The sequence below is a fragment of the Dermacentor silvarum genome, chromosome 6, assembly GCF_013339745.2.
Source record: "Dermacentor silvarum isolate Dsil-2018 chromosome 6, BIME_Dsil_1.4, whole genome shotgun sequence".
Lineage (NCBI taxonomy): Eukaryota > Metazoa > Arthropoda > Arachnida > Ixodida > Ixodidae > Dermacentor > Dermacentor silvarum.
In genome coordinates this window covers 87,215,031-87,227,044 of record NC_051159.1, presented here as the reverse complement: position 1 = coordinate 87,227,044, position 12,014 = coordinate 87,215,031, and the positions used below count along the sequence as shown (strand labels likewise).

General features: G+C 48.0%; 1 protein-coding gene across 4 annotated transcripts in view; it reads left to right on the top strand.

Annotated features, from left to right (window-relative positions):
• LOC119455703 (mothers against decapentaplegic homolog 4-like) overlaps nt 1-11,804 on the top strand; it is a 50,085-nt gene extending 38,281 nt beyond the window's left edge. For all 4 annotated transcript variants that reach the window (XM_049668963.1, XM_049668964.1, XM_037717128.2 and 1 more), the window contains 3 exons: nt 520-688; nt 9,970-10,108; nt 11,503-11,804. In XM_049668963.1, coding sequence (XP_049524920.1) covers nt 520-688; nt 9,970-10,108; nt 11,503-11,714 — 520 coding nt within the window. In that variant the 3' untranslated portion in view covers nt 11,715-11,804. The remainder of the gene's footprint in view (nt 1-519; nt 689-9,969; nt 10,109-11,502) is intronic.
• Nucleotides 11,805-12,014: the final 210 nt, after the last annotated feature.

The following is a 12,014-nucleotide window of genomic DNA, read 5'->3' as shown; positions in this document are numbered from 1 at the left end:
GAATCACACTCAGCTTCTTGGTGTTGAGATCTTCCTTTTGTGGCTTGTTAGACTATCACGCTTCACTTTGCAGTGAGAGTTTTAGGCCCCTATCTAACTGTAAGCCCATCATTCCCATAATGTAGTTTGCCAAGGTAATGGCAGCACAGCCACTTTTCAAATAGACAGTTATGTGTGCACCAGCTAGTGTTTTATAAGTTGTTAATATGGTTCCCGTGGTAAATTCATGTGCAGCAGCAAAGAACCGACAGTTTTCACCTGCTCAAATGGTAATCATATCCGCTTATAGTTGGGGAAAAAAGTACATTGTGAAGGAGAAACACAAACGTGAGTTGGGAAAAGAGGCTGTCATTGCCATCTTGCCAACATCGCTCATGTCTCTTTTCATGATGTGGTGATGTCATCTCAGTCTTCCCTCTCTCTTTTTGCCTCCTTTTTTTTTTGCAACCATGGAAACCAGTAATTTAGTGATATTGGCACCAGCAAGCCTCCAGTGCTGTGTCCATTCTCTTTCCCCAGGTTGCACATTGGCAAAGGTGTGCAGCTGGACCTGCGGGGTGAAGGGGACGTCTGGTTGCGCTGCCTCAGCGATCACAGCGTCTTTGTGCAGAGCTATTACCTAGACCGGGAGGCTGGCAGGGCGCCCGGAGATGCCGTGCACAAGATCTACCCAAGTGCCTACATCAAGGTCCATACTGTTTTTGCCTTATCATGGACATTCCACACAGTGGAGAGTGTATTTAACACATCCATTTCTCATTCTGTTTGCATTTTCATTCACATGTTTCCTTTTTCATTGCATTCCACTGTTAGGGGGAACAACTCATTGCATCCACCTCACTGTCCATTTCATACTGAGATAAAGAAAAGGTTGCTTGAGTATTAATCAAGCGCACAAAGTAGCCTAAATTTGGTGTAAACTCTAGTAGACTATTCTTTCAATAATAGATATGCACATTAAGCAAGTAGAATCTTGGTGATACGATCACGTCTGATAGGAATTTTGGAATGATACTAATTTTTCAAAAGTGCCGGTCGAAGTCCATTAGCTTAAACGTGCTAAATTTTGGATTTTGCAAACCTTTTTCTTTTTTTGCGCTGCAGCGGATGATATGAACAATCGAGCTGCCATGCAATCCCCGGCACGCCACTAGCGCCTGACACTGACTGTTGCCAGGCTGGCAGAGCGGCAGCGCTGCTGTGCAGGTAGCATTCCTGTGCCAGGGCGACCTACACTACTCTGACTCCGCTCCCTCCAAAACACACACATCCCCCTCCTCCACAGAAGACTTTTACTCTCTGCAGTACAGTTGAACCCACTTATAACAATATTCAAGTGCCATGAAAATTCCATTGTTATAACCAATAATTGTTATAGCCGGGTAGCATGAAGAAAATCAAAGGGATGGCATAGCTGTAAGAAAACTATAATGGCGGGGAGGCTAGTGCCCCTCCTTACCACCTGCCTCCATCCGGCTGCCGATTGTGTTGGCTCGTTTAACTGTTTACCTCTGCTTCCTGCATGCTTCGATCACGTGTAACAAGCCACGGCTGTCACTTTCCAAAAATGGCAGTGCTGTAACAACTGCAAAGCGGGGTCACAAGCAGCAAGTGACATGCGAGCTCCGCCGAGGCATCGCATTGGTGGCCTCAAAAAGGGCCTTTTAAAAAATGCGAGAAGGTTGCTGCAGCAGCCCCTCAGCTTGAGAAGTCCAGAAGAAACGCTGGGGCGAGATCGCCACGAGCATCTCGCTACGTACTTCTCACTGGCTTGCGCAAGAAAACCCTATGTCTGTCAGCTTTACTTGCTTTACACGAAGCTTGCCGACATCCTTCTCCAAGGCATCCAGGTGATCCACATAGTGCGGCGGAAGGTGCCTCGCGAGAGCGAAGCCCCGGAGGGACTGAATAATCTGCAGGGCCGCCTGCGAGGCAGCCTGCCCTTCCGTGTCATCGCTGCCGTTGTCACTATCCGATGCAAGCACGTTCGCAACGATCACCTCATTGGTTAAAGCACCTTGTTCCCAAATCTACAGCAGTTCGCTTTCTTTTCACCGGAAACGTCGTGCATTGCCAATGGATCAGCGGGTGGATCAGTCATCTTCCGTTTCGGTAGTGAGTCAAACGAGGCCAAGAAACCACATGGCCAGGAACGACTGCGGCGCTACCAACAAAGACGAGCCCGTGCACCTTAAACCATTGGCAGAACAGTGCGGAATGAGGGGCCAGCCAGCCAGCATGCAATCTCGGCGCAGCGCGCAGTGCCACAGCGATATCAGGCTATCAGCGCAGTTGGCGCAGTCCATTCGTGTTTCGGAGGGTGGTGTGGTGTAAAACTAAGGGCGCAGCCCATTCGTTTTCGGAGGGATGAAAGGGCAACAGGAGAGCCGCATGGGGCTGGCGATGTGGAGAAGGCTGGAAAACAGCGTGGCGAGGTGCGGCAGCTCAAATTTCTTTTATTGCGATAGCAATTATATGGACACTCAAAAGCAGATTTCTGCCGTCGCCGTCGCCGTGAGGTTCCGTATGACGTCAATGGAGATGAAATCGTCGCCGTGCGCCGAACGCTGTATGTGCGAGTGAAAGGGCGCGAGGGACGCGCGCTTTCACGGGGAGTGAACGCACGGCGGAGAACAAACGCGCGTTCTGCGCCGTGCTCGCTTAAGGGCTGCAGAAGTAAGCGTCTCTTTTCTCCTTTACAATCACCATATATGTAGAGCAAACGCGCCTTCTTCCGACGCGCGAGAGGCCGAGGGGGAGGGGCAGGGGGGGAGGGGGAGGGAAGGGAGGCGACGTTTAGCTGCGGCACCAAGTGCCTATTTATATCAGAGGCTCCGGCAACAGTCACCAACGACGCACGCATTTTGAGCGAACGCGGGCAAAACGCCGAAGGCGTCGACAATAGTTCGGCGTGTTGCCGGTGCTGCTGCATGTCCAAGTTTATACAGCTGATAAAGCTAATATCATTACTCCGTATAGCTCTCTACAAATTTGCTATCGCAATTGATGCTTCGCCTTTCAGGTGAAACTGCGACAACTTTTTCTTTTGAAGGATTTCGCATTCCAGTACATTTCGGTACAGACACCGAGTGGCCAGACTTCATCGTTTTAACCGATAATGCAGCCTGGGGGCATTGTAGTAAGTGGGTTATTTCACCATAGAAAACATACAAAAGTTTACGGTGCTGCAGCTTCTCATTGTTATAACCAATATATTGTTAAAACTGGTAGCATTATAAGTGGGTTTGACTATAATGGAACTTGTTGGCCGTTTTAACCTTGCAACTTTATCACAAGCCAGCAGTCACACGTGGCCCAGTCATACCCTGTCAGCAAAATCAGCAACAATCGCTTCGATGGATAGCCTTATCTCTGCATTTCACAGCTTCCGTTGTCTTTGGCGCCCACTGACAATTCGAAACTTTCGAACCTTTGCACCCGCCAGACTGCACGATACGACTGCGATAAGTGCAGACTGCACTTCACCACTGCAAAAAAAAGGAAACAAATTCCCTTACCTTTCGAAAGTCGTGTCTTTATCACCATCAGGCAGCAGCTAGGACGTAGCAGTGATTAGATACCAAATCTTCAAATGGCAGTCTTGGAACACGCAAAGTGCACAGCCCGCTGCTGCCAAAATGTGTATGAAACAAGCATGCCAGTGATTCAAATTCTTGTCAGGCAATAGGAGCGCTTCCTGCATGCCACACGACTGCAGTAACGAATTGCGACACTAGTTCTCCCTTTTAACGCTCCCTTTTGTTGCTTTAATTTCTTCATGGAAAAATGCAGCGTTGCAGCTGTCTGAATCTCCGATCTCTCATGTTTGAGGCGATACCAAGGATGACGGTGCTGCATCAATGGAAAACTGCACTCACGTGATCAGTGGTGCCCACGGTAGCACCTCCCAAAGCCAGATTTTCTTCCCGATTTCGAAAACACACTAAAAAAGTGCAATTTTCTCAAATTCTGCTCTGTATTTCTTCCAAATATTTTGCCATTAGTAGGTAAAGTAAGGTCTTAGGAATGCCGAATAAAAATAAATTAAGAAATCTAAGATTTTGACCAAGTCAACCATTTAATTGCTGCATCGCTCATTAATTTCCAGATTATTTAACATTTTTGGGTCATACGAATTTTTGCGCCATCCCGAGAGATTCGTATCATTAGAGATTCTTTTGTATAAGGCAAATTTTCACCATAAAGAAAAATGTTGAAGTTATACTGGCTTGAATACTAACAATATTTTTCCCCTGAGAGTGGGCCACCATGTACATCTAACAATTTGAACTGGCGGTTAGCTTCAAAACGGGTTGTCCATACAACTGTGAAGCCGTGACATCACGTGGCTGTAAGCTTTGCAGCAAGGCCTTTGCTCTTAAAGGGACTGACAATCGTCTGGAATGAGCCTTAAGATTACGGTGCAGATGGAAGGAACATGCCTCAATATGATAAGAATAAGCATACTTTTATCCCTGAAATAATGGATGACATTTTAAAATCTGCTCTAAACTCACTCACAAATGATGCAGGGTATGTCTGCAGTGAAACACTGTCAGTACTAATGCCTTAGAAACCCTGTCCACTTCTAAGGAAATGCACGGGCCTTGGTTTGTTTCAAATGTAGCATCAGTAAATTCCCAAAAATGTTTTTGGCTTATTATTATAAATTTTGTCTGTCTGTGTATTTGTAATCTGCAAATAACTTTATTTATAAGTGGCACTGCCTCCACGCAAGGAAATAGAGCTACCTTTTAGGGCAAGTATAGTGAATACTGTAGTCGTTGCAGCATACAGTAGACGTTCATTAATTTGACTCGGGTAATTAGATATTTCAGTTAATTCGATCCGGATTGGAGCTCTCGGTCGGTGCCCAGTATCGTTGCCATTTCAGTGATTTTGTCGGTAGATTAGGAACTTCCTGGTCGGTTTAGCGACAAACTTTTGTATTTAGCGACTGGTGACTTTTTGGTTACGTGACAGAACAATTGGCGACATTTTAGCAGCTTTGAAATTAGTAAAGTTTCTTCGCAATGATTTTCTAGAACATACTTTATTTTGCTAAAGCTATATGTAAGCGGCCGAAATTGACTACAACAGGTGGGCTCAGTGGCCTTCACAGGATTCACAGTGCGCTTACAAAATGCATGTGTTCTTTTTTCTTTTTTTCCGAAATTAGTTTGAATGTGTTGTAATGCTTCCGGGTTCAGTACTGACTAAATACGTTGAGTGGCGAATATTAGAAACAGTTGCAGTAAATAAATTTATTAAAGCCTATTGCACTCAAATTTATGGGGAGATTTAGAACGCAGCAGGTGAACAAAAAGAAACATGGAATGTAGAGAGGTGTAGATAATTGGAGCGACTGGGATCGTTCGCACGAACATGGCTCTCGGAAAAATCAGTACTGTGCGTGCGGAGCTTTCAGGTAGATCAGTGGATGGAAGCGTAGCATTTGACATGCATAAAGGTCACGGAATTGTCATCGCCGTGTTAATATGTGACCAAGTGCATGTCGCACAATTTAAGTATCCTTTCAAGAGTGAGAGCTAGAAAATTTGCAGGGATAATGTAGGCTGTGTGCGTTTTGCGGGCTGGGAAGATCAGATTACTCATGTTATGTTAGTACATTAGCAAAGTAGCAAAGACCCAGTACACACTGCTGGTAAATGTATTGCTTATTCCTCGCCTGCATGGATCTTAGACAAATGTCTGTATAATTTAGGCCACATTAGCTTAAACTATAGTACCGTACATATTCTAGAACGCCTTCGTTACCTAAAAGTTACCAAAAGTGGCGATAATTTTAGCGACATAGCAGCAAAATTCTGCAACATTTTTGTCCCAGGTTAGCAACACACATTAAAAAAAATGGCAACACTGGTGTCCATGCATTTCTGTGGGCCCAAACGTTCGTTATTTCAATTGGCCTTCGCCAGATATCGTATTTACTCGCATAGTGAATGCACTCGCGTAATGAATGCACCGCCCACTTTTCCAATCAAGAAGTGTGTTTTTTCTTTTCCTCGCATAATGAACGCATCCTGAACTTTCTGCTGTGAAGTAGGAGAAACACGGTACGATTCGGCGTCTTATATGGTGTCCGGCCCCCGTCTGTCGAGACAACAATCGCCCCGTCGGAGATCTCTTCGCAGAACGAGGCAGCACTATCTGCACTCAAAAATCGTCAGTAGCGACGTGCGTTCTGCGCCACGAGCACCCGCCCGCGCGGCTGCATCTTGAAAGCCATCTGCAGCAGGTGCAGAGTCCGCCCTCACAGTGTTTTCATGGCTAAGATCGCGTTGATGCATGCACTGACACGACGCTCAATTCACTCGCTGTTGCTGTCGCGTTGACTCACTCCAGTGTTTTGACAGCGAGTTTCCACGGTCATCGAGTGAGATCCGTTCATGTTTGCTCGTGCGCGCGTGACACCGTGCTTGTTAATTTAGTTAGTGTGCCTATGTTTACAGGTTTATATGGTCAATAAAACTACTATCCTTACCTTGTATAGCTGTCCATTAATTTGCTATCACAATCGATGCTTTGCCTTTCGGGCAAAACTGCGACTTCTTTTTCCCTCTTCTTCTATGGACGCTCGCACGACCACCGGCGACGTGACGCGAAGCAGCTGGCATCATCCTGTGCATGCTGCACCAACTTGCGATGCTCTTCTTAGGCCGGTCTGGAGGCCAAATTCCTTTCAAGCAGTATGTCAGTGGTAGGACATAGCACGTAGGCGCCGTTAGTAACGAATGGAAACGATATTACAGTGACGTACTTTGTGGCTTGGGGCAACAGGAAGATGTCTTCAGCAGAGCATAACCGTGGCGGTGTGACTGGTGGACTATAGCAGCCGTGGGGTAGGTCAGGCTGAATGACGCGAGACGCGCAGTCAAAGAGGGCTGAATGGGACGAGAAAAAGTCTTAAGCCGAGTACAACGTCGTAAGGGCATTGTTCCAAAATGGCAAATAACATATTGGTTAGGCGCCCCCCGATGCCAATGCAAGCAGTGCACATACCAAGCACCGTAGGTGTTCCTCCGTCGGCGACGCGGAGGGTGTGGGATGCAGCAGGTGTGAGGACTTTGTTGAGCCGTCAGTATAATTGGGCCCTCATCACGGATATGTGTGCGCCGGTGTCAATGAGTGCTGGGACACTGATGCCATCGACTACAACGTCAATCAAGTTCTGGTGGGTCGACAAAATGATCAGAGGGTTTTGCGGTCGAGTCGTCAACGCAGCGTCACCTCCTGATCGCTTAGTTTCCCGGAAACTGACGTCGGGGCTGCATTGGGGACGGTGGGCGACAAACTGGGTGGTGAACAAGACTGGTGGCGTCGTAATGATGACGAGGTACTGTTCCAAGCGGCACAAGCATCATTGTTTGGCTGTTGGGCGTTGAATGCAGGCTGGTAACGACGCGGGCTCTGTTTGGAGTGATAATAACTGGTGAATGGCGGTCGCTGAGGGGAGGAGACAGTACAGTTGTTACAATGGCAAGCTACGTGACCAATACGCCGGCAGGCAAAACAGATTGGCTGATCGTCTGCGGTTAGCCACTCGGCTGGATTTCGGTAGTTTGCAGGACCATTGGATGGTCAAGGGCGAGAAGCACTAGGCAGCTGTGAAGCGGTAACGGCACTTACAGAATGAACTCCCACGATTAGCGAGTGCTTCGCGGACTATTGCCTGCATGAATGGTACTGCAGGCATGTTGTTCGGCTCACTGGGGCAGGAAAGGAAGGCAGCAGGAGTCATGACTTCAAGTTCAAGTTCTCAACCTACTATATGTGTCAGGTTGTCAGATGATGATAGTCGCTGGATTCCTAGCCTGTCATCATGAGAGGATGTCGCAGCTAAGTTCGGGAGATGTGTGAACGGCGTTTCAATGCGGCGGCCCTTGACTTGCTCCAGGCGTTGACACTCTTTTATGATGTCCTGTACTGTCTCACAATTTTTGAACATGAGCAGGTTGAAAGCATTGTCAGCGATCCCCTTCAGTACATGGCCAACCTTGTCTGACTCGGCCATATCGCTGTCGGCCTTACGGCACAGAGCCAGCACGTCCTAGATGTAAGAGACGCATGATTCTGGGGACGTGTGGACGGGGGTCATTAGTTCTTTCATAGCGGCACTCTTCCACCTGGCGGGACAGCTGAACAAGTCCCTCATCTTCTGCTTGCAGGTGTCCCAGTCGTTAAGCTCTTCCTCATGGTTATGCCACACCTTCGCTGTGCCTTGTAGGTAGAACACTAAGTTAGCTAGCATAATCGTCAGATCCCATTTGTTGTGGACACTTATGTGGTCATACGTGGTGATCCAGTCTTCTACGTCAAGGTGGTCGGGGCCGCAGAACGTTCCTGCATCCCGCGGCTGAGCCAGGACAACCATCGGCATTGATGTGGGCCGTGTCATTTAGGGTCCTGTTTTGCCCGTGATGTTGTCCAGTCTAAGGTGTCCTCTGAGGAGCTCCGTTGTCGTTTCTCATGGGTACCCAGCACTTCCACCAATTTGTATATTGCGGAAGTCGCCTATAATGATGTATTTACACTATTCACAAGTAAGGCAACAATATACAAACAAGATGGCTGTCAAGACCGATTACACCTCGACATGTAAAATCGTCGTCTTCTGACTTTGGCGTCACTCTTGGTTGCTCCGTAACAATATAGAGAATTTCCTTATACAGTTAAACCTGGATATAACGAAATTGACAAATTCCCGAAAAACTTCGTTTGAATAGGATTTCATTATATGCAGGTTCGGCACGAAAATTCGAAAAAGAAACGCTTACCGTATTTACTCACACAAAACGCACAAAGCTATGAGCCGCCGACGCACCTACACTGCCTAGACTCTGCCCCTATGCAGATCGCTTTCAAGGTACGGCCCGCGCAACCGCGCGCCGCCGCGCAGTACACAGTTGATACCAGAGTACAGTACAACGCCGCCCGCTATCCCTCCCTCCTCGCTCCCTCGCCAGTGCCTCGAGCGCAACGGAAGGAGGTGCGCTTCCTCCCTGCTTTTCTTTCTTGCGCACGCGAGATTTAGACGCGGTCGTCGGCTCCTCTCGCACGTTTTCACTCGCACATACAGCATACGGCGCGCGGTGACTGCGTTATCGCCCTTGGACTTTATATGGAACATCTGTGAGCCAAAACCAATTTTAGGGCCACAACGCTTCATAGACACCATCTTTAGATAGCGAATACGGATCTCAAGAGCCATACTTTTGCTGGCAGAAACCCAAAATACGTCATAGTTGTCGCCCCCGGCACTTTGGGCGGCCAATGCCGTTGTCAAGTCACCAAGCCAAGCGACATGAAATATCAAAATGGCCACTCAGGCCGGCGCAGGGTGGCAGTTCGCAACGCATGATGCAGGAACGGTCCCACAGTTGCAACGCAACAGCGAGGTTACCAATGCATTGTGTTCTATGGGAGCTGTACCGGGACCGGCTGAAAACAGAGCACCAAACGGACTGGAAAACGCAGCACTCGGGAACGTAACAGCGGGGTTCTACTGTAACACTATACGACGCTACGATGCCATCGTGACGCTCGCTCTTTGTTTCCGATGCCTGACGCTTGTGTGAAACGATACGCGTCCACGCATCTAGTACGTAGTGTGACATTCCAAGGATGAGAGCTTCAACGAAAACGGAAAACGAGTGCGCATTAGAATCGAGGGCGCGTTAGAAATGAGTAAATACGGTAAGCCTTTCTTTTTTGAATTTTCGTGCCAAAACTGCATATAATGAAATCCTCTTTATAATGAAGGTTTTCGCGAATTTGTCAATTTCGTTATATCCAGGTTTAACTGTAGATCAATTTTATCAGTCCTGTCAGGGCCAAATTAATGGAAATTTACTTTATAAATAAAGTTGCACACTTTCCACTTTGCATTCTGAATTGGAGCATGTGACTCCTACATGTTTCACCATGTTAGTGTGGTCCTTTGTGCAGGTTTTTGACCTTCGGCAGTGCCATGGACAAATGCAGCAGCAGGCACAGACGGCGCAGGCAGCGGCGGCTGCCCAGGCCGCAGCGGTTGCTGGCCACATCCCAGGGCCTGCGTCAGTGGGCGGCATTGCCCCTGCTATCAGTGAGTTTACCCTGACAGATTTTACAGTGTCACGACTTGCCCCCATATGCTGGAAATTTTAGTTATTCACACATCAAAACTTCGCTACAAGTTTTTCAGCACAGCTGTTAAGGAGAATCTCGCAGCTGTTCTCGTACAGTGAGGGCTCGCGTGTGGCGTCAGGAACAAACACTGTTGCCTGTTTGTGTTGGTGTAGACGCCGACGTGTTTGATATCGAAGTGCGAAACCCCGTAAAGGTGTTCATATCACCAACAGCGATAGAGCAAGAATACATACGGGTGTCTTCCAGCAAATCGCCAGGTTCTCGCACGATGCCTGCTGGGTGGTACCAAAACGTGCTTGATTCAGGGGACGTATTCTTTCTTGGATGATCAGTTTTGCTGACGCAAAATGGTCGCACTTCTTCGTCACGACCGGAGGGGTGGCAGCCTGCGCAGCGGCCACCGTCTTGACACATGCTTGACAAATCGGAATCTGCCTGCCCAACCGTGTGCTGCCACTTAGTTGAGTAAAATAGTAGGGGTGTCTGAATACTTGAATATACAAATGGAAATCGAATAGCGAACATTCGAATAAGCTGATTGGTGAATCAAATACCTGCTATTCGGTTTAAAAAAAAATTCTGTATAGTATTCGGTGAAAGACTCGGTCATGGTCGGTGTGTGCGCAGCGTTCCCACGGCACGCAAACCCTGTGTGTACAAGATTTGTCCAGGTCAATGGGACCCATTGAAACAATTAATGTGATGCAGACAGAAGGAACAACAATAACGGTGCGTATGAAAAGCACAAAGGCAGGTGCGAAGATCAGGGGGGGGGGGGGTATTCTGTATGAGTCCACCTAGTGGACTCTCCACTTTGGCTGTCGCCATTGGCTGCCGCTTCATGAGCGTGAAGGTGCCAGCCAGTTTCCTTCGCGCTCGTGAAGCGGCATCCAATGGCGACAGCCGAAGTGGACAATCCACTAGGTGGACTCTTACAGAATAGCCCCCCAGGCCAATTAGCCACCAGAAGGCACGCAGATCGTATCGGAGACGTCCATTCACACACAACACACAGGTTCACACAGTTCGGAGCTTTCTGCCCACATGCGAGCTAACCTTTGCACGTGTGCTCACCGTAGTTGCTGGCTCGTCGCCTGCGTAGCCGAACGCCGTTTCAGTGGCCGTCAGTCTAACCTGCATGCATGAAGCAATGCATTGACAAACTTTTTTGGCCAGTTGTGAAGTGAAGTCACTTATTTTCTGACAAACCAGATATTTCAGACTACCAATTATTCGGACTTTTCGGCGGTTCCCGTCAAATCCAAATTATTGGTTGGTAACGTTACTACAGTTATGCCAAGTGAATAAAAATGTTGCTCATGCTGTATCTTACGGATGTGTTGTGTGCAGGTCTGTCTGCAGCAGCAGGCATCGGTGTAGATGACCTTCGACGGCTCTGCATTCTGCGGCTGAGTTTCGTCAAGGGCTGGGGCCCTGACTACCCACGACAGAGCATCAAGGAGACGCCGTGCTGGATTGAGGTGCACCTGCACCGCTCACTGCAACTGCTTGATGAAGTGCTTCACTCCATGCCCATCCATGACCCGAGACCACATGACTAACCTCCTGACCCCACCCTCCCCTTCACCTCCCGCATCCCATTCCCCCTGTGTCCCCAAATTTTCAATCAAAATAAAAGCGACTGTGAAGAATACAAATGTGTGTTCTCATTGTCATTTTGCGTTCTCATTGTAATCACACAAAGAACACAAACGGAGCGGAAAACGTTGCTTAAGTGTTTGTTGTGGCAGCACATGCCAGACCTATTTAGTGCTGTGTGGTCTATGTTGGAGAAAGTGTATGCCTGATTGCACCTCTCTCTTGAGTCATAAAGTAGCTGGTTCTGTCTGGTTGCTTAGTAC